This window comes from Stegastes partitus, unplaced genomic scaffold (assembly GCF_000690725.1).
Source record: "Stegastes partitus isolate 25-593 unplaced genomic scaffold, Stegastes_partitus-1.0.2 Scaffold239, whole genome shotgun sequence".
NCBI lineage: Eukaryota > Metazoa > Chordata > Actinopteri > Pomacentridae > Stegastes > Stegastes partitus.
The window spans coordinates 21,550-45,747 of record NW_007577970.1 but is presented as its reverse complement, the minus strand read 5'-3'; the positions used below and the strand labels follow the sequence as shown (position 1 = coordinate 45,747).

Sequence of the window (24,198 nt, the reverse complement as noted above, 5' to 3'; positions counted from 1 at the left end):
CTGTCGTTGTGGCTGAAGCTTGCAGGTCTGTTAAACGGGCCTCCACTGGGCTGCTAGTAAAACATGTTCCAACTACCAGCAGCTGCTGCAGAAACAGGTATGCACTAAATCTACACTGACTTTTTAAACAAAGGCAGATATAAGCCAGCCAGCAAATGTCTTCAGTCCTTTTTTTCATTGTGAATGAGATTCATAAAATCAAGAAACAGTATCCTCTTTCCACGGTGCATTTTAATTTCCCATGATACTCTGATTCCAAACCCTCAAAAAAAAAAAAAAACACTAACATTTTTCTAAATCCAATAATCACTAACTTGCACTATATGATCTACTTATTGCTTAGCACATTAAATGAAAAGAGATCTTTGCACACATTTAAACAGGCCTATAAGGGATTAAGTGATGTTTATGTGACAATTTTAATTAAAACTAAAACAATTAGACTATGAATTAGCAGCTGCTTTGATAACTGATCCATCATTTCAGCTATTCTTGAAGCAAAGGTAGTCATTTAATGAATGCAACTTTTTAAGCTTGTGTTTTTCCTCATCAAAACAGTATACTTAACTTAATTTCTGGGATTTAAATTGTTGGTCAGACAAACAAAGACATTTGAAGAATACACCTTAGCTCTATTAAACTGTAATGGGCAGTAAAAGGCTGACCAAATGTCTAATTGTGAAAGTTACAGACAGAATTGATAGAGGTCGAATGTCAAGATTTTCCCTTATTAAAATAAGAAATTTGAATAAAACTTTATTGAGGGAAATTGTGAAACACAGTATTATACACAGAAGTATCTCCTTATGCACTTAGGATCAGTGTGCAAATCACTGAGCTCAGTGGTAATATGCAGTAAATCAAAAATGGAGACAGGTGAGGTAGGTAAACTTTCTCTCCTTAAAGTTTCCATATACATTTTTCTCATAACAATTATACTACTATCACAATCTAAAATTCTACATATCACAAGATTTTATCTATTTTGGCCACATTTGAGTCAAAATAGCAATAATTAGCTCCTACACACTTCATGAGATTGCTATGTTTGAAGCAAAATCCTTCGTCAGGCAAGCAATTGGCATATACTCTACAGACAGAAACAGACTGGGTCAAAGAGATAACAAACACCATAGGTGTTTTAACAGCAGCAATGAAAGCTATGAAAGCAATCAAGCCCTGTTACCAAGTCTTGTCTCATTGGCATTTCAGCCAGCAAGTCATAATAGCCCATTATAAACAAACAAGATACAGTTGTCCGCAACTTAACCAATGCATCTGCTGTCACTCTCATGACTGATGGATGGACATCTATGGCTACTGAGAGTTACCTGACAGTTTAAGTAAGAGAATAGCTATTACATAGTTTTTATTTCAGACAATATTGAGGTTGTACAGTCCTAATGTGAGGCTAAAAGCTGCTAATGTGAGTACAAGTACAGTGCAGTTGACACATAGTTTTTTTTTTTTAAGTGCTGCACCCTAATGGATATTTACTTTGCTATTTTTATATTTGTGAGAATATTTATTTTGATTTACTTTTACTGGTCAGTTGCAGTCAGTACTGGCAGCGCTATGAAGCCAGCAGTGGGAAGAGTTATTCTGGAGATGCAGAATCTGGAAATAGTTGGTGAAATAATAGAAAATCTGATCACGCATCACTCTGAAAACAACACAGTCATTCCACCTAGACGGCAGGAAACACACTATCTCCACGAAACACACACTTCCTGTTCAGTTTCCTGCTTCCTGTGCAGCAGGGAAAGGGAGAGAGTGGTGGCTGATGTCACTACGAGTCTGCTCATGCTGAGTTTCACAGCACATGGGAAAGAAGGTGGACACAAGCTTCCTGCTAGTAAGTACCTTTCACCTCAAATTATAAGTACTACGGGAAAATAATGTTTTCCTGAGTTTTAACATGATCAGAAAAGGCCTAAGACATTTTGTGACAATGGTAATTTCTCTGTTTTTGTGGTTTGGCCTTTGACTAGAGTCAAAAGAAGCAACATAAATGCAACCCAAGCCTCTCGTACGACACTTTGCTGCATAAAGAAATCAAATAAATACTTCCGTTGTCCACCATCCTGCTGTTTATTTCCACATATGGAGAAAAAAGTAACCATATGCTGCTGCTGTACGAGGCAGTGAAGGTTGTGCTGTGAGGAAACCATTGACCAGATGCGAACACTCCTGCCATAAACCTGCACCCTTTAGTCTCCTGCAAATGCTCAAACCACCACAGTTTTTAGGTCTCTCCACCTCTCTGGGGCACAGCAAAGATGCAATACTGGGAACGTAATAGCATATTAACACATTGTCATCTTATACAGCGCTGCTATACATAATGGAGCTGAGGAGTTTATTTAAAGCCATACTTACGACAAGCAGAATGCATTTTTAATCGTACAATTTTCCACCTTACTCTGTTCTGCTGCTTACATCTGCGTCCTTTTTAAACAGCATTTCTGAATTTTCTTTTAAGTCAACCTTCCAAGTGTAACAACCGTCCATTACGCTGAGAGTAAATGGGTGTGAGGTTCTCCTCTACATCCATTCAGCCAGTTGTATGTCATATGGTGGGAGGCTACATGAGCAGTTATTCTTCAACCTCGCATGTGACTTGTGTAGTTCTGTCACAGCAGACTGTAATTACAGGCAAAGCTGACATTAGGTGTTATTGTTACGTCAACTGCAGAGACAAACTCAGGACATTTTAAGACTAAATTGAATTAGCAATTCTGACAGCCAGAAAACCCATAGCAGCATAGCAAAACCAAAACAAGTCCATGTCTGACTGGCACAACATTCATGAATCTATATGAGCTACATAAGCGGAAAAAAGTGTGCATTAATAAGGAAGATTTTCTGCTCTGGTTACCTAAGCCGATATAATACAAAGAAAATATCGGTCCTACTGTATTAAGCCTGTTGTTCTCTATAGGAGCATGATGTCTGCGGCTTCGACTAACAGTGGACAAATGAAAGTAAAAGTATGTAACGTGACGTAATATTTGCTATATTTCTAGCTCTGCTGCAACTTCAAAGCTCTATCAAGGCTATTTAAAGCATTTATTTCTTTTAAATGTCTTAAATTTAGATAGAATAATTTAGATCTAATAATAAATTTCTTTTTAAGCTGCTGCAGAGACCCCACTTTGGGATCAGTCATCTACAGGCTAATATGTGGTCAAGTCAAGTCAGTATGAATGTAAGCAAAGTTGGAAACTTGTATGTGTATAACTTATCCTGCGAATATTAAACGGCCTGCTGAGCCTGCTGTACAATGTAGGTGACGTGGTGGTGCAGGGGGCCTTGTTCCAGGCAGGATCAATTGAGAACTGGACAGACTAAAAAGCTGCTGTTCCCATTTTTAAACCATAAGCCTCTGTTGAGCTGCTCAGAAAAAAAAAAAAGTGAAAAACTTCCCTAGCTCAGCACTCAGGACAAGTGGAGGAAGTTTGAAACCGTCTTACCTGCATTACAGAAACATAACAATTTGACCCATCTGACTTTGCCTTGTTTACCGCAAGTAGTGTTTTTTTTAAACATACAACCTGATTACATGTTTCAGCACTCATCTAAGGACAATCACACTTACAGAGGAAGCAGCCCCACCACTGAACTACTGCTTCCAACTGCCTCTGCCAAGCAAAACGGCAACATAATAAATGTCTGACCTGCTTGATTAATGACAATGTTACATGTAGTTACTGGCTTAAAGAGTACTACTACCTGCTAATTACAAGACTGTCACTGCCACTTCCTTACACCTAATTGTATTGCTGGATGCATACTGGCTGATTGCACACTGACTGAACTCTGAGAGTACATTTGTAAGGCGATATGCATCATCTACTCTCTATCATTTATCTGGAATTGTCCCTTGCGCCAAATGCAAGGTCTGCTTGTCCTGTACAATGTGTGTCACTGTACCGCCAATGTTTTAGATATGTACCTCCAACACTTGTTTATGGTTTAGCTTCACGGCATGTACTGGAGCTTATTCGCTACAGAAAAAGGCATGAAGGAACAGTTTCTAAACTGGACCCATTTCTAAACGTCAAAAAACTTGCTTTTTAGTTCTGACCCTTGGTGTCTAAAACATTGCTTTAGATCTGCTCGGCTTGTTTTCATATCAAAAGTTATATTCAGGACAATCTTGTCAACAGCTTTTCTCTTTATGTACAGCTTTCCAAGTACAATGGGCTGCAAAAAGATTCTTGCAGACACTGTGCTCACAATCCTAAAAAAGTATAACACCTCTACTCATACAGGACTGAGACCATCATTTTAGGTGACATGTAGCAAGTTTTGCAATGCTACCTTTTTGAACTGCAATTGTTTGAGTTGGATGGAGGAATTAAACAACAGGCTTCATTTCCAACTACACACATCATTTAACACTGAGTATGGTGCAGATGCATGGACATTCCATCCCCACAATATCAGCAAACCACCAAACACATCACACCAAAACCTAGAGGGAATGTAAATGACCAAATCTCAACCTTTTCATTATGTTCACTTATAACCAAGTGGTGTGTGAGCCGAGACAGTCTTTATACAAAACTGAAGCAAAGCAAACTTTCCCACAATCTTTTTATCCAAATAAAATAAACCATTGATGTGATTGCGTTTGAACACTGTACAGCTATTGTGCCAAGCTCAGTGTTTATTGAACCTCTACCCTCTGTGAGTCCCCACGTGATTCAAGTACCTGTTATGTTATAATGAGCTCCATCGTAAGTCCCACAGCAGGACTTATTCAGTTTGGGTTTGCAAGATTAAAAAGTTTGAGAACCTTTGCTCCAGACTAATCAGTCATCCATGGCTAATCTAATCACACGAATGATCTCACTGCTCTCAATGGCAGGTTGGTCTGAAATTCAGAAATCTAACAACGTAAATTATCAGATGTTTTCATCTTGTGAGTTAAATCTAATACAAGTGTCAATCATACATCATATCGTACATGTTTATATCTAGCACAGCATATTTCATGCACAGCTACACTTAGGAGCAGTCTAGACAGTTTGAAGGACACTTGTGCAGCTTGGGGGCTCTACCAGCTGACATATGGGCAGGGCGTGGTGTGGCAAGGAAGGCCACGCATCTGCTTATATTTAATCATGTTCTGCTGGACTACACTCTAAGCATGTTTCGGCAGCAACGCTGAAGCAATGCTCCTTGTGCACTGAGAGAATTACAGCCTTGAGAACTTCTGGACAGGGTTAATCATTGCTCACAGAATGGAGAGATTGTGTGTGTGTGCAGTACACAACTCTGGCCAACGGCTGGCCAGCTTCAATCCTGATAAATTAATCGGCTCAAGAAGAGGAGAGGGGACCCTGTGGCCCCCCTACAACCTTATCCAAGGAGAGGTGGGGGTGGGCTGCCCGCCTAAAAACACTGCAGCTGCCACAATCACAGTCGCAGCTTTAAATCAAAACTACTTGGCCATGAGATGCTCCAGTCAGGAGTACGGTTAGATGGATATTGACTAACTTGTTAAAGACTACAGACATCATCAAACCAAGCTGTTCTCTAGTAGCTAGCTGAAAGCCTCCAGGGTGGAGTTTCTTATCCTGTCATGTTATTAGTAAACAACCTGATTCCAAAGAGGCGGTTTAATTACAGCACTGCTCCCCAATATGTTGCAGGGTCAAATTATTGCTGGTCAAACAAGCAGCTCGCGTCAAGCTAGCTAGTGTAAGGACAATGCAGGACGACATGACATGGCCAGTGTATTGCACTGTCAGGGGGACTGTGTTATGGCTTGTAAGCTAACAGCATTCGCGCTTTGTGTGCCCTATCGGGCGTAAGCATTTACACCTAGCTTGTTGCTAATACTTTAAGCTTTTATCTATTTGTCCAACGTATCAAACACCCTCACCGTGTTACTGGGTTTATTAGCCATTGCAGGCACTGCTGCACACTTGCTACACGCAACACACACAGCTAACACTGGCATAGCTGGGTGTATTACAAGTTTGTGCTCTCTATTTAAATAATAGTCACATGCAGGGACGCCAATAAAAAGGTGAAACTGTTTCTTTTATTTAAGACAATGACAGGGCTTCCGTTTTGTTCTACAGGTAATGAGCTTGCTAACTAGCTAGCTAGCCCCATTACGTGCCGTTCCCTCTTGTATTGGAGACAACACACCAAACTCCATTCAAAATCTGGGAATTCAGTGTCGGCTTTCCTATCGCAGGCATATACGTTTCCAAGAATACACCTCAAGATATTTAATAAATTGCTGATATTCACTTCAATTCGGCATATTTCTTAAAAATAAAGCACCGACTGTTTAAGTAAGCTGTCAACTTTAAAAAATATTATCGCTACTTCCCAAATACAGAGTTGTGGGCGGTAGCTAGTAGCTAGCTACGTTGGTGTGAAATGTTTCTTTAAAAAAGGAGAGAAACATGTACCTACACACAATGCTGAAGTGCGGACAATTAAATAATTTGCCTAGTTAGTCGCCGTGAAAGCTCAAAGATTAAGTTAATATCTAGGACCCCGTGTTGTACAATGTGTGTATGCTAGGATGTAGTAAATCGTCAGATTTTTCAATGGAGTTTGGCATTCATTCTCTCCGTGCACGTAAGGGGACTTACCACCGAGTAAACCAAGTAAACCACGCTGCCCACAACAGCTTGGCTTTCAACATTTCCAACACAAGTGGCAGCCAGTGGCAGCTTTACGGACTCCCATTCACCCAGGAGGGGGCCTGCGGGTCCGCGGCCTCTCCTGACACTCCGAGCTGGTCTCCTACCTCTGTCGGCCGGCTGATCTCGAACAGGTCGAGCCGGTTGGCGTTCCAGTGGTTGATGATGTCGGCCAGTTTCCTCCTCTCCTCCTCCCTGCTCCCCGACATGGTGGACAGCCTTTGTGACCCTCTCCAAGCGTCTGTGCTGTTGAATAAAACTTCCCGTAACGTTAGTCCACAGGAGGAGAAACCAAAGGTTCAGGTGTGTGTTTTATCGCCGGTGCTTCGTGTGGTCTGTCCCTCAGCTCACCGACCGACCTGCTGTCTGATCTGCTCCTGCTTCGCGTTCCCGGTGCGCCTCTGCGCGCTCCCGGTGTTGGTGAACGCGCAGCGCTGTTAACCGTTTGAGAGCCAATAGATGTGATTCATGACGCTGCTCTCCTACATGCACAAAGGGTTACTAATAAGTAGGCTACTCAGGCTAGTAAGCAGGATTACGTCAATGTGTGTCAATTAATTGAGCCAGCCATTTTTAATTAACCTGCTTAGCGATTTATTTCATCACAAACACACCAAATCTACAAGTCTGACGTTCTTTGATGAAATCTCTCAATTATTCATCTTTTTGTTTATTTACTTGAATTATAAGAATGCACTTATTGTGGAAGATAAATGTACACAAATAAACATGCAGATATGCATTAAGTTAGAAAAGCTTTAAACACTCACATTAAATGAAAAACAACAAACTACTGTAAAAGAAGCATCCACATAATTTGCTGTCTTTAAGTTTATTTGCTGAATTTTCTTTATTTTTATTGCACTGAACTGTGTAATATTTTTTTCCCATGCAAGGCACTATGAAACAGCTTTTGAAAAGTTGCGAATAAATCAAGTTTATCATATCCTTTTAGTTATGTAATATTCTGAAAACAGCAATAACAAAACAGGCAAAGCAAACCGTCTTGGCTGTTCTGAAATGGTGCTGTGTGTGTGTGTTACTGTCTTGTAACTATGGTAAAGGGATTTTTTGTGCTTAACACCAGATTTTTGTTTATTGCTGCAAATGTATATCAGATCAAAATATTGGTTATACTATTGGTTTGATGTTTCTTCTCAGTCTTCACCCTGCTTTGTCAAGCGGCTTTGCCTTTTGCCAGGTCACTTCTGTAAATAAGTAATAACATTTGTTCTAAATGATTTGCTTGATGAAATAAAGGTTGAATTTTTTTTAAAAGTACATAAAAAATTGCCTGTATTGTTTTACTGCAATTATCACAATTAGTATTGAATTAATTGTTAAAGATGGAGTTGTAGTAGAGGAGTGTTTTCTGTTGTCTCTATCTATCTATCTATCTATCTATCTATCTATCTATCTATCTATCTATCTATCTATCGATCTATCTATCTATCTATCTATCTATCTATCTATCTATCTATCTATCTATCTATCTATCTATCTATGCCTCTGCCACATTGCAAAAAGCAAAACAATGCACTGAACATAATCTTATTACTTTAATTTTTTCATTTCAAAATAAAAGTTTCTGGAAAATTTTGCAATACATGGGAACAACAGCAAAAGGATTTTTCTCATCCTGGTGAATAACTTTTTAAGACCGTTTTCTCCTGACGTAAGTAACCACGCACATTCAGTCACACACCTATATTTTCGGGATGGATGAGCCATTGTCTGCAGTTCCAGCAGCTAACTGATAACCTGTGTCACTGCTGGTTTTTCCTTCCTGTGGATACACTTCTCATAATTAAACTCATTTCCTCTGCGTGTGTGCGTGTGTGTGTGTGTGTGTGTGTGTGTGTGTTTGCTGGAGGTGTAATGCCATGTGCATGGGTATGGCAGTGCGCTCCATCTATGTAAACACCAGCTCTTATTAACACACAGTTGTCAGTGACTCTAAAAGGTCAACAAATATCAGGCAGATACATGTGAAATGTCAGGAACATAGCGGTGATGGCATCTACTAAAATAGCCGGGATACAGCTGCGGTTAGTCATGTGAGCCTCCCACCTACTCTCCCAGACAGGGTGTCCAACAGTAGCCCCGGCTTCTTATAAACACATTAGTCACTGTGCCTGAATTTGTGGGTGTTGGTCTAGAATGGATGAGTGCTTCGTTGACATCATGGGTGAGTAATGAATGAGAATGGACTTTTATCAGAACAGCTGATCTAACAGTACACAGAAGTGAAAAGTAAATAACAAACAACCTGGAGAAATCTTGAGCGTTGTCTCATACGACTGATGTTTGTTACAGTATTGAATTTCTTTTAAAAAAATACAAATAAATTAAAAACTAAGGAAAGAAGCCAGCGTGTGACATGGAGTAATAAGTACATACATTTACTCTAGTATTATACTTTGGCAACATTTTCTACGACGTCATTCTTTTACACTACTACAGAGGGAAGATGTATCTGTGTAAATGTACCTTTAAATGCATCCAATTTATGTGACAGCTATAGTTGCTCCAGTTACATTTTTACTTGCTGTGGGCTCATTTTTTAAGTGCTGCACCTGTTTGGAAACACCACAACCATGACTAGATGCAGAAAGAACTCAAAATTATCTTTTGTGCAGTATAACAAAGTTATAATACCACAACTCATTCTAAAAAAAAAAGGAATTTATTTGATCATTTTGTGGAAATTGATAAAAATCCTTTCAAACATTTTCCCAATGACCACAGCTGTTACCAATTCTGGGGGGAAAAAACCGATGGTCCTACATGCTGTAAATATTTTACTACTTACATTTTTACTGGCTCTACAAACTAAGCATTTTTCACACTACGTTATACACCAACTTTAGAAAGCTGTTGAAGGTATTGTCCAACAGCTTGCTGACAACTTGTTCCTTTGTGTATTGTCTTTGACCCATACTGGTTTTAATGTGTTGTTCAAGAATGTTTGTTTTCCTGTCTGTTGTCATCTCCTTTCTGCTCTGTGTAAAAGATCTCAGTTGTTTTTTTTTAAAGTTATTTTTTGGCCTTTTTGCCTTCATTGTATAGGACAGTGAAGAGAGAGACAGGAAAGTGGGGGAGGAGAATGGGGGAAGGACTTCCAGTAAAGGGCCATGAGTGGGATTCAAACCCATGGCCGCTGCATTGGGGACTATAGCCCCTGTACATGGGTCACCAGCTCAACCAGTTGAGCTATAGCGGAGTTTTAATTATTCAGGCAGACTGCTTATATTCTAATTTTGCTTCTTATGAATGTAATTCTAAAGTGGTCTGAAAATAAATTTTAAAAAATTACATTTAAGTTTAATTAAACAGAACTTAGCAAAACACATGCACATTTACATTCAGTAAATTACAAAAGATAGCTTGATTTAACTAGTTTCCTTAACGATGTTTAACAGTGTATTCACTCTACTTATTTGTGTAGGTGAAGCATAGCAAAAAAACACGGATCCAGATTCTATTGCCAGTGGGGAGAAGACATGTGAATTCTTGTTGAACTCATTTGACATCAACAGCAGAAGTGAGAAACCACAACAGGAAACCAGCTTTACCAGATAGCCTACCACTTCCTGTATCTGATGTCATCGCAGCTTTAGTACAGACACACACACACACACACACACACTCACACACACACACACAGTCATAAGTTGCACTGATTGTCAAGAATGTACACCCTATACAGCTGCTGCTCTTACCAGTTTAGACAGTTTCTATTCAGCAGACAGCTCCAGTAACTGGAAGAGTCACTTCAACTGTCAGCTTCTGATAAACAGCCAGTGAGATCATGTGTTTTGATCCCGCCCTGCTTTGCATTTCACACACTCACAGATGAGAATCACATGCTGCTCCGATGTCCTCGTCCTCCCAACTGCTTATCAATTATTTTGTCTCCTACTCTGACCACAACAAGCCCCTGTAATCTGTTATTTTTTTTCAATTAACCCATGATAACATTTAGCAATGCTTATCATACTTACAGTAACAGCAGATTATAAAAAGTTAAACTACGAGATGCAGACTGAGGTTAGTACAAACTAATAGAGACAGAAGATAAAACAGTCACTACAGTAAGCAAACGCTTGAGAATGGACGCTTCCAGAAGCAGTACAGAACACATCGTTAACGTACATGATGCTCATGGACCTTAGTTTCATTACAAACAAGCCAACATGAAACAAAACAGAAAGAAGAAGTATGCTGAGCTAACACATCAAACGAGGAAGCAACAAGGTGAGCCAGAGCAGTTTGTTACACTGAAAATATGTGGAGAGGAAAATGTTGGGTAATCATGTTAGTCTTGCATAGCCAGATAATTCTGGTCAATTATGGATAATTCACAAGATAAAATTGCAGGGCTGCTTTACTGCACAACCCAAACCTTTGGAAAACTTACATGGTGGTAGTGGTGGAGAAAGTGTGTGAAATGCACGGCCAGGAGCAGCAATCTACCTGCAATCTACATCTAATCAGATTGTCTCGTTACGGATGTGGTTCTATGGGTGGCAGCCTGTCTGCTGGTCCTCTACTTTGCTTTTCCACACTGATATGTCTCAAAATCCACCGGATGAATTGCCGGGACATTTTTTACAGGTGTTTGTGGTCCTCAAAGGATGGACCTCATCGATGTTCTGACTTTTCTGTGGTGTCGGAGTTTCCAAACTAGATTCTCATGAAATCTGTTTCAGACACTTCTGGATGATGTACATTTTAACATCATCAGGTCACATCTGGACACATAGCAGCTACTTAGAGATGGGATGGTAGCTAAGTGTCAGTGATTATTCCTGTGGTGTGTCGAGTACAGTGGGGGACCATAGCACGGGATTTCTGGAGAATTTAGAACTTCCTACTGTATTTGGGCACCATTGATGGAAACCATGTACAAATAAAAGTTCCTCCAAAGTCCTGCAGCGACTATTTTAGTTCTAACTCCTAATGATGAATGAAGTGTGATGATGGAGAATCTCTTCACACAGCATTAGTTTTCATCACCATTTCTCTTTCTGGCACACGTGCATTGAGCGTGCCGACAATCACAAATTTTGGGCTGCAGAGGCGTCCGCTAAGGACCCTGATGGAATTGAGTGGTTGATGACATTTATAGCCCATTTCTCTGCAGACCCATGTAGACCTGTTTAAAGCATGAATTGGCCTTTAAGTTTCTTATGTAAAAAGCTCCAGCAGTCACAATCCTGGTTTTTTGAGACTGTTGTTGGTACACTGTAGATTCAAGGTGGAAATACTCAGCCATGGTGTTGACTGCTTAGTTTGCTGATAATGCGTCTCCCAGCATATATACCTACCATATGGACCTGCAGCAAAGTAAAAAGCTTGATTTTCACCAGTGGGATGTCTCTAATGCTAACTGACTAATGCTAGGACACTGAACTAAGATGGTGAACATGGCTAACTTTATACCTGCTAAACAACACATGCAAGGATGTTAAGCATTTTACTCAAAGCACCCACTGTCCCAGTCTCACAGAGCTGCTGGCATCGCTGCAAAACTTCACTGTGGATCACAAGCTTTGCATCTGTGTCGAAGTCTGAATATCTGCTTTAATCTTTTATGTATTCCACAGAGACACTTGCCACTGAAACGTTATTTATAACAGTGAGCGGAGTAGAGCGAGACCTGACCTCTCGCCTTTTGTATTTCATTATGGGTTTATGAGCAAAAGGGTTTCTCAATCTCAGCCCACTCCCTTTAATTTATCATCATTTGTGTGTGTGTGTGTGTGTGTGTGTGTGTGTTAAGGGCGTTGAATTTATTGCACGGTGACCTTTTTAATCATCACTTTGCTTTGGGGCCAATATTAAAAAATACTGTTGGGTTAAGTGAGAGAAATGTAGAAAGAGGGAGAGAGAGATCTGAGGTGGGGGTTATGAATAATAATCAACAAGCGCCGACTGTGGGCGTAAGATAATAAAAATGGGTGGAACAAGAAGGAATAGAAAGTATGGGTAAAAAAAGCTTTTTTGGGGGGACTATAGAAATCTTAAGAAGACAAATGAGGTGGAGGAGAAACAGGTATGAAGAGAATATATGTGCGGAAAGATCAGGCAGAAAATGATATATTGTGAGTTTGAGTATATATCTGACCTGCAGCTTGAGGTCGACACCTGCTCTCTGTCATGATTCACCAACTGTTAATCTCTCACCCAAAAGAAAGTATTATACTCCCAATTACAAACAGAAACGTCACATTATCAGACCTTTCAGTGAACAAGCAGCACCCTTGGCGTTATCTTTATCCTGCTGCTTTGTGAGAAAAGAGAATATTTAGAGCAAAGCAGTTTAAGTTAAAGTGAGCCCAGATTTTTATCAGCAGACACGTATTAGAAAGATAAGAAAGGAAAACGTCATGGGTGCTCAGACAGTAGCTGCACAGGGAGAAAGAGTGTTCTGAATTGAATTCAGAATCAGCTTTTCCTCTTGAAAACGTCAGTGAAATCCTAAACCAGGCCGGAGGATAAAATAAACCACACTAGGTGCTACTATGGAGTGTATTTGTATAAAGAGCTACAGTGTTCAAATGTGTTTTGGCCGGGATTCTCTTGTAAACGAGACTCTTAAACTGGGAGAGACTTTCCCAGATTGAATAAATCCAAAAGAAAAAAACAAGAAAACAATGAACATAATTTTTTATTGAGACATCCAGGTCAGGCTTTATTCTTGCAGAAGTTCCACCTCTCATCCAAGAGGCTTCGTCAGACTGGTGGGGTGTCCCAGGTATTTATTCTTGCTGCCGAATCACATAATTCATAGCCCATTGATGACCCAAAACTACACGCCTCAAGGTGTGAATGGAGGTGAAGCTGCCTGGGGAGGGCCCTATATATAGGAGAGATTATACAACAACTTCACAAGAGAACAGTTCAGCACAGGAGAGTCATCATCTCCTCAGAACAACACACAGCTGTTCACCTGCATCTCAAGGGTAAGAAACACTCCTTTAAAGACAGCAGTGTTCAAAGAGAATACGGATGGTTTGAGAGAGGAGTTGAAGGAACATCTATGTCAAACTGGAACATCCATCTCTAAACAGAGCAGGGGGTCTACGGCATCACTTATCAGGTACAGCTTCCTGAGCTCCTTCCCCAGACAGTTTCATCACCATTCACACCTCCAGGTATGTGAGTCTTTGTCTTTTAGGGGTGAGAATCAACACCTGAGACTTCTCACAAGTCAGTTACAACCAAGGAGGCCTTTTGGATAAGAGCTGAAATGTTTTCAAGAACAAAAAAGGGACGTCAACGTGCCTTCTACTGAAGCTCTCCCTCCAATATAATGGTGATGAAGGGAGCTAAATTTGTAGGGACAATAATTTTGTTCAATGTATCGATATATATTAAAATATATAGCAAAACTGTAAAATTACTAATTGAAATACATGTCAGGAATTTTGCTAATCGCTCTCGTCCAGAGTCGGACAAGAGAATTGTAACCACACTCATGTAACTGTAGCTGATTGCCAGGTAGCTTAGCTGAATACCAACACTGGAAGTTTTGGACTTATGGGAGGAAGCCAGAGAACCCAGAAAGAACCCACGCTGTAAGGGGAGAACATGCAAACTCCACGCAGAAAGATCCCGGTGCCCCCACTGGGATGTGAGCCGGTGACCTTCTTGCTGCGAGGTAACGGTGCTACCAACTGTGCCACCTTGCAGCCCAAAAAGAATATCAAGTGCTTAATTAAAGAAGATATTTAAAAAGTAAATCAACCATATATTTCAATGCAAAAACTGAAGATCTGATCAATTGTAATATCCATTATCCATTATCTATACACCACTTAATCCTCACTAGGGTCACGGGGGGCTGGAGTCTATCCCAGCTGACTCAGGGTGAAGGCAGGGGACACCCTGGACAGGTCACCAGTCTATCACAGGGCTACACTTAGAGACAGACAACCAACCACACTCACATTCACACCTACGGACAATTTAGAATCACCAATTAACCTCAACATGTTTTTGGACCTTGTGGGAGGAAGCTGGAGAACCCGGAGAGAACCCACGCTGCACGGAGAGAACATGCAAACTCCACGCAGAAAGATTCCGGTGCCCCCACCGGGACGCAAACCGGCGACCTTCTTGCTGCGAGGCAGCAGTGCTGACCAACTGCGTCACCTTGCAGCCCAAAGTGTGACAAGCCCCGAGCGGGATACGAGCTCAAGCCCTCCGACTCCGGGACTAGTTCTCAGTGCGGGAAGGGGGCGCTTAGCGTGCTGAGCTATGCGCACCCTTCAATTGTAATAATCTTACATTTTTAAACAAAAATCTATTTGTTTGTGTTTATTGTATGAATTGATTGTTTTCTGTAAAATGTCACTTGCTCTGTCTTGATAAGCAATTTTGTCCTGAATGAAGTTATGTTTAACTAGAAACAAGGGACTTGCCTATCGATAGGTTTCTTTTGCATTAGCTAGGTTGCTTGAACTTAATATTTTCGACCTTTTTTTAGATTTTACCTGCTATAATGTCAGTCAGACAGTCAGTTACTTATCAAGTAAATTTCACTTGCTACGCTTTGAGCACGACCATGCTCATATCGAGAGGATCTGACCTTACATTTGAAAGTGATTATTTTCAGCTGATGAGCAGGTTTGTTTGAAGTATTTAAGATTTCTAGATCACAAAGTGCAACCTTTATATTACTTTATTGTATGTGCACAATGATGCAAAATGTTTAGCTACACAGAAATGGCAGCATTAAGTCAACAGTTTACTATGATCAAATCCCTATAACTCACATTTCCACTCAGGACAGTGTGATTCCCTTTTTATCCTACGTTACGAAGACACGTGATCAGACAGGCAGCTAAAAAATGCACCTCTCTCTGCATGGTGGCACGATTCACTGTGTTATCTATCAACACACCTTTCTTTTTTTTCCTGCTCCGTTCTCGCCATCTGTTGCTCATATTCCAAGAGAAACATGAATTTCTCCCACACAGCGCAACAGGAAACATCTGCTGTGGTGTGAAATGTGGCCGTACAGGATACACACAGCGGTGGAGAGAGTATTGTATGAATTTGAAGGTGTGAACAAATGACTGGGAGCTCTTGAAACAGAAATATGAAAAATGAGGCCAGTGCATTAATCTTTGTCTCTCTGCTCTAAACCGTCCATTTCTTTAAAACATCATCACATGACACAAATAGTGGATTAATTCAGCCTGGTTTGGAAAACATTATGTTAAACTGCTCTCAACATAAGCAGTGAATGAATAATCAGAGGCATCCATATTCATGTCAGAGATCAATGCAAGGCCAGTGGAACAGCAGGATGTGATTCAATGCCCGACTTTACAAACAGAATATTAGACTGTTCACATACAGTATGTGACCCAGATATCAACCAGCAGGGATTAACCACACTGAATGAATGCTCCCCTAACAGGATTATACTCAAGCAGCACAGGTGAATGGTAATTTTAGGATAAATAGGAGCTGCAGTGTCTTGCTTATGTTATGACTGTAGCTTTATAAAATACTGTACATGTTTTACGACTCAATCAGTCTGAACTGAAATTTGCATTCTGAATAACAAGTTCCCCTTGTTTTCCATTTTACCGTTTTTATTGTGGTACAAACAGGCCGCTAAAGTAGCAAAGTGTTTATTTCTGCAGACTTTTAGACTTCTATAGCTAACTGAGAGAGAGGAGAACTAAGCAGTCTAACACCTAAATGTGTGATAGCTGCACTGGTCCAGGGTGCAAAATGTATTAGGAGTCATAAAAAAGGTTGCAAAATTGTGAGATGCCTGATGTTTTGGCCTATTCTTCTATACTAGCTTGCAATATAGATATTATATAGATATAATAATGCTTAAGGTTTCCCACCAGTTTCTTTTGCATCAAAAAAACAACATTAGCCAACATTAGGAAGCTGCAGGGATGGTTGTAGCTGTGACTGGAGTTCCAACCCTGTGTGGGATCATGCTTTTTTTTGTATTATTCATACATTTTGTAGTTTTTTCTGTTGCTGATTTCTGACATTTTCCTCTGTATTTAGCTTTTATTGATGCTATGAAACTATTTGGTTAAGAATAATTTGGCACATTTGGGAAAAGGCTCATGCTTTGGGTTGAAGCACTTGTGCAGGTGCTAAAAACAAAGCTCTGGTTGGTACAGGTCCAAGAAAACACACAAGTGTCTCACAATTACACAGCGTTTTTCTGTAAACACAGCATGTTTTTGTGCTGTGGACCAACGTATCTACATTTAGGGATAGACGATATGTTTTCCCAGCGTTGACGTTGATCATAATATCATTATGAAACCAATAACTAATATTTAAAAACTGATAAACATATGCACTAAACATGAAATACTTGGTGTCAAAATTTTAAAAAAAACACTAATTCCAAAACAAAGCTTTAAAAAGAATTAAAAAAAAAAACCTTTACTGGTTTATCTTTTGCATATGATTTTCATCATTTATATCATTATAGTCGTATTTATATCAATACTATACAGTGTCGACAGGCTGTAACTACTTGTAACCAGTCAAATAAGGCTGAAGGTGGTAAACTGCTCAACACCACAGAGTGACTACAGATGGAGAGTGAGAGGTGGCCGCATCAGAGCCAAAGTAGTGCATTTTTAAATTAATTCAGGAATAGAAAAAAAAATGAAAAGATAATAAGGAAAATGCTCAGTATCTAACCTAATAATTGCCTATGCTGGTGTTTGGTCTACCCTTCTCTATTACAGGCTATCATGTGAAACTGAGCTGAAGAGCGACCTGGAGGATCATGAACTCATGGAAGGATTAGTGACGGGTCGACTGAGCAGAGGCCCGGTGACCCAAAGTGTCAGGGCGCCCCTGGTCCAGAGCCTCTGTTTGAAGTGACAGTTAACAATCCTTGTTGGAAACGGAATCAAACAACCACAAAGAGAGTCAGATGAACCTGAAAGAGACACATGAACCAGTGAGGGAAAAAAAGCAAAAAGAACCACATGGAGATTGAAAACTATACAGCAAAAAGACATAAAGAAAGAAAGAATTGCAAATGGACTATAATAGACAAACAGCACCAACAAACAAGACACACAAATAGATGCCAAATCACTGCCAACAATGACCATGTGACTGCAAAGACACATAAAAAGACCACAACAAGATGCAAAATGGCTGAAATGAGACATAAAATGACCACAAAGAATTAAAACAAATAGAAAAGGGCTCAAAGTGACTTTATTTTTTACTCAATTAATCTACATACAACACATAAAGCACACATCGATGTTAAAATGAAATTAGATACAATCATTGATCTACTGTATACAGTGACTTCATCAGTCTTGTCTTTCCTCTGACTCAGCATCCTGCTGCTGCTCCTTCTCTGGGGAAACAAATCAATAAATGAACTATACCAACATGCAGCAGCAGCACAAACATGCAAGGCAGCAGGCTGGTTCTACATACAGCCCAACAACATGCATATTCCACAGGCTACAGCACGCACACACACACACTTGGTTGAGATGAAGTTGTGGTGTTGGCAGAAATCTCATGCAGAACTGAATACACATACATGCACAGCATCGTGACTCTTTGTTTGATGTTTGTCCTCTGGCATCCCGACATCTGTCAGTGACGAATATCCTGCACTGTTAACTATGACACGTTCGTCTCTTTTGTTCAACAGACAAGTCTTACATTGTTTGTCCAGCTGAGAAGCTCAATCATATGTTGTTAAGCTGTGCTTATGGCTCTAATGAATTGCTGTATTTATAGAGTCCTTCAGCTCACATTCAAAGAGCACAGTGTACGTGGAGGCCAAAGCAGACGAGGAGGTTTTAATGGGTTATTCCACAAATGAACTACCTTACAAACCCACAGTTTCTTTCCTTTTCTTTATTACTGTGTTCTATATTCATAAAACATGTGTACTTTCATTATCATTCTCTATTGTTTTAGACCAAACCCAAGATCTCTACAACAAACGGCCAGTGTGAAGCCTTGAGTGTACTCTCTTGAGGACACACACATGCACAGCTGTGGACACCCACAGATTAGTTATTATTATTATACTACTTTTTTAGTTTGCAGGAATTCTCTCGAAGGATTCCATTGCATGCATGTTCACTACACTGTATCTGTACATGGCGTGACTACACACCATTATTGAGCATGTGCACTATTGCCCTTGTAGTGTAGTTGACACACATATATGTGTACTCAAAATTTGTGCATGTGTGCATCAGAGTTGATTTCTGGGGACTAGAAAAGTAGTGTGATAACAGTAACCTTATGTCTACAGGTGTCTGCAGCTGTTTGATTGCACTCTAAAAAGTAATTTAAGGAAACCTATTCCTACCACTTAATTAGATGTATGGCTGCATAACAACATCTAATTTACTGATTTAAATAATTGCACCAAATACCTTTGATTGTAGAGGTTAAGCTAATTCCCCTAACTCAGTGTAGTTTGTTGATTTAAAAAAATGTAATTAGAAGTTGTCATCACTAGAACAGATGCAAACTATTGCGTTAATTTTTTGTTGTTGAGCTCGAGCAGTATTGTACAAATCCACACTGGAGTATAATCATGGTTTTAGGTGAGTTGGGCAGTTGTGCTAAAGATCATTCTTGTTGTCTGTTTGAATAACTGGATTTCCTAAACATGGAGGGGCATCAAACACTAACTGTTTTTAACATTATCTGATTGAACCCCTAAAAATTCAACTCTGTTTGTCAATGCTACACATTCAGAGGTTTCTAGATTCTGCTGTCTCCAGTTACTGCTTCCCACTTGTTGCAGCTCAAGCACACCAGCTCACCTACCACTCTACTCAAGCACTGTAAAACTACTCAGCCCTCACAATTGCAAGTTGTAATAGTGAACTAACCCAATCCTACATGCTCGTTCCTTGGGTTTGTTACAAAAGGAACCCCAGAAGTCTGAGTGTGTTTTTGAGACCATCATTGGTACTCTGTAGTTTCAAGTGTTTATTGCTCAGCCATGGTGTTGACTACTTATTTTGCGCAGATACCATATGGACTCTAGACTATTGCATTTTACACTACAGTAGGCGGACACGACACGGTAACAGATGGTACAGATAATTGAAAGTTACCTAATAACATCATCCTGTTGCGCAGGTGATACCTGAAGTACAGATGAAAAAAAATCTGATTTAGAAAATAAAAACATGTAGATTTTGCTTGTATAATTGCACACGGTATATAGTACAGTACCTTTGGAGCCACTGTACGCATTATGCATGGAGAGTAGATGTGCTACAGGGGCTTTGCAGCATCTGTTGATCTGTCCTGTTGACTGAACATTTATTAGTCATGAGGAAGCCGCTCCACCCACACACAGCTGACATGGATTCCCTGAGTTGTTAGTGTTTTTCTCCACAATGACACAGTTTTACCGAGTAGTGGTGTAAATCTATACTACCAGTAATTGCCAGGACTCTTTCCATTTTCTCATTCTTACATTTGTACTTCATATACGCTGTAACTTGGAGCTCATTTATTCTCATCTCCAGTTTTCTCCATTTTAAATGTATGTACTAGTGCTACGGGAGGGAGTGTAGACCTGAATGAGAGGGTTCAGGTAGGAGAGAGCTGTTCTCATTGTAGTTTTGTAGGCAAATGTCAGAGTTTTGAATTTGATGCAACTGGAAGCCAGTTAAGCGGTCTGAACAGCAGGGTGATGTGCTGGTTTTGGCTGGTTGAAGACCAGACATGCTGTTGCATTCTGGATCATCTAGTAATATCCATCCATCCATTATCTATACACCGCTTAATCCTCACTAGGGTCGTCGGGGGCTGGAGTCTATCCCAGCTGACTTAGGGTGAAGGCAGGGGACACCTGGACAGGTCACCAGTCTATCACAGGGCCACACTTAGAGACAGACAACCAAGCACACTCACAGTCACACCTACGGACAATTTAGAATCACCAATTAACCTCAACATGTTTTTGGACTGTGTGGGAGGAAGCCGGAGAACCCGGAGAGAACCCACACTGCACAGGGAGAACATGGAGACTCCACACAGAAAGATTCCGGTGCCCCTACCGGGACACGAACCGGCAACCTTCTTGCTGCGAGGCAACAGTGCTATGTAGTAATATACTTAACTAAACTAAACATGCTGGACACATAGGTCCCTCTGACAGATATATTATTATAAGGTAGCTTCCCACTGCAGGAACTCATGGCAGGTTTAAAGTGGTGTGAGGATTTAAACAACAGCTCCATAATCAGTTACTATTTGTTTTAGGATCCAACTGCGACATGTTGGATCCTAAAACAAATAGTTGTTCATTATGTAGCTCGTTCTACAAACATGTCGGAAATTAATAATGGAAGTTAGTCATGTTGATCATGATGTTTGAGCAGAGAAGACTACAGCAGGAGTGTGAAACTGGTTTGAACTCATTTATATCCAGTTTTATATGGAATGACAGCAGATGAATGTGAGGTCTCATCACACAATTAGTGGGAGAAGAAAGAAAGAAAGAAAAAAAACAAACAAATTCCAACATGCTGGATCATTTGAACATTTATTGAAATTGAACCATGTGAGAAGTTTGAAGGGAAAATCACTATTTGGTGAAGCTGCTCACAACTCATAGATCTGAAATGACTTCTGTTTTTGTAAGATGCCAAAAATGTTGGAAATCACTGCTTTAACCCGTCACAATTTGTTGTATTTAAAGCTTGTTTTACTATCCAGTGTAAAATCTTCATCTAAAAAAATGAAGCCAAGTAGAAAGTATGATATTTCCCTCTGACATGTAGTGGAGCGGCTGCACAATGTCGCATAAAATAGAAATACTCAAGTAAAGTGCAAATACCTTGAAATTCTACTAAAGCACAGTACTGCTGTACAAAACATAATGATATTGTTTCCAATCATTGTTCCTGTGTTCCCCTCTTACTTCTTTCCATCCACTTTGCTTATTTATGTATTATTTATCCTCTTTATGTCTTCGCCTCCTATTCTGTATCTGACTTGACGTAACAACGAGTGTAACAAACAGATCCGTTAGCTTCCACGCTGTTGAACAAGCAATTCAACAGCAACACAGTGAAAGTGGAACATCTTTGTTTTGTCTCACTGCACTGACCATCTGCAATCCACCGAGACTTATTAAGTTTCTGTTGCACGCCCTGCACTGACTCTCAGAACAGCAGGAACATGCTTGAAATGGAGGAGATGGAGGTTATATAAAAAAAAAGCGAGAAGAAAGCGAGGGAGGAGCGGAAGAGAAGAGGCGACACAACCAGGAGAGAGGAGCTGGCTTTTTACAGATGTTTGGGGAGCTCGTGCTGGACTCTGTGGCCATCGATGGGCATCTGGAAAAGGCATCACTGGCTGCGGTTACGAGTGTGGAGAATTCTTTTCTAAAAGTGGTTTCTTAAAACAGCTGCAGGGCTGTTTAGGGTTGACGCATGTTAACATTATAACTGGGCTGGAATAATCTGGTAAGAACATATTTGGATTTTGAAAAACAAACATGTTGAAGATGGCAGGTTTGATGCCGGGTTTTTAAAGAGAAACCTACTGGTCAGTTGAAGCTCTTTGGCTGGTGTCCTCTATGAACAATGATTTCACCACTTTTGGATGAATCTTGCAGATCTGAAAATGGAAAAATGGATGAGATTCGCCTTTATCACAGCAGGTTTTTCCTTGTTATGTCTCAGTATAGCATGTGTTCTTTCTTTCTTTTTCACCCCATTTGCTGACATTTACTTTATGAATGAATAGATTAAGCCAAGTTTCAGTCTTTGCTGAAGCTCAACAATTTATTCATGTGATTTTGCAACTACAAAAACAGATACAAGCCTGAACGTGCAGCTAAGTGCAAGACATTTTACTAAAGTCAGATATCTGTAGAGTAAACCTGAACACATGAGACAGCAAAGTGTAAAATTTTGAGTTTGACTAACATTAGAGCAAAATGCAAGTTACTTTACAACCAAATTACAGTTTATCAATCAATAACAGAGCACACTGAGCATGGAGGTTCATTATTAACCTGGAATTCATTATAGTTTAACAAAAACATCCACCACTTCTCAACTTTTGTTCTGAAAACATCCTTCAAAAAAGTTCTTTAATGTTCTAGTCATGCTTTTAGTGAAACATTCCCTGCAGTTCTCAGAATGGTCTTCTTAAAGGTAGGTCAGCATTTTCTAAAGACATTCTAGAAATGTTTGATGGTAACATTGTCAGTCCGTTACGCACTAACATTCCTAAAACATTTTTGAATGCTGCATTGAGAACATCATTCCTTTGCTAGTGTTGTACTGTATAGCAACGTAAAAATGTTTATAGAAGAACAATCTATGATGTGTTAGCTCAGTAACGTTTCTGAAACAATCCCTGAATATTGCAGGCAAATATTCAATCTTTACTGATGTTCACATTACAAGAACATTTTTAGAACATGTTCTGTCATGTGAGGCCTCTACTTGAAAACCTGAAGAACGTTCTACCTTCGTTACCATGTAATATAATCTAAAGACATCTTCTGAATGTTTCAGGTAAAACGTCTTAGTTAACTTTTAACCTTATAGGAACATTATTTGAACTGATAAATATCCTTACAACCTTCCTTGAACATTAGATTAAAGCATTTTCTTTAAAACATTATTAGAACTTGTAGGTAATGTTAGTTAATGTTGTGGGAACGTTCCCTGCTAACTTACAGTTTTCATGAGATAATGGACAGTTGTCATGGAAATAGCTCAGGCAGTAACGGAGGAATAATTTTATTGTTCCATCTCAGGGAATCAACACTAACACAGCAGCATGTCAACACAGCAGCAGCTTTAGTCCTACATCAGGATGCATTCAAGCACAAACTGAACGTAGGACAACTGAGTTTTGGTCGCACACAATCACTGCAGCTATTGTAAAATATCAAAAAATGGACTTGATGCCTATAATTATGCTTTGCGTCACCAGTCATATGGACACAGAATGAGTAACGCGTGACCTGTTGTTCAGCCTGTGTAGACATACTGTTCCATCAAAAACACATGACACTGATGACTCCTGCGTGGACGAACCGTGAGCCTTGCGGCCAAACCATCTGCTAACAGGCCACAACATAAACTGTCAACAGCTCGCAGCTACATGTTTGTTTCAGTTCATTTAAGTCGCCATTTAAACACAGACAGAAACTGAATACATCAGGCGTGAAGGTTAGCTTTCACCGGACCTCACAGTCGAAACAGATGGAGTTTACTGCAACTCTGCAGCACCCCAACTTTAACATGCTCTTCTTTGTGGCATTTATATCAGATATGACCTGCTGTCTTGATGTTGGACAATAAATCCAAAGAGGTACTGATGAATGAGTTTGACAATTGAGCTGCTGATGGAGAGACCATAAGATGCTGAGGTGGTTTGAATCGTCTGCTAAAAGATTTCATTGCTTTTTTTGGGAGCGGGGGGTTGAATGCAAAATTATATATTTTTGCATTTCTTTTTACATTTTGGTGATGAAATCTAGTTAGCA

The 24,198-nt window shown here is 39.9% G+C and overlaps 1 protein-coding gene across 5 annotated transcripts in view; it reads right to left on the bottom strand.

Moving 5' to 3' along the window:
- The window catches only part of afdna (afadin, adherens junction formation factor a), a 109,314-nt gene extending 102,270 nt beyond the window's left edge, over nt 1-7,044 (bottom strand). For all 5 annotated transcript variants that reach the window (XM_008281605.1, XM_008281609.1, XM_008281607.1 and 2 more), the window contains exon 1: nt 6,779-7,044. In XM_008281605.1, coding sequence (XP_008279827.1) covers nt 6,779-6,880 — 102 coding nt within the window. In that variant the 5' untranslated portion in view covers nt 6,881-7,044. The remainder of the gene's footprint in view (nt 1-6,778) is intronic.
- Nucleotides 7,045-24,198: the final 17,154 nt, after the last annotated feature.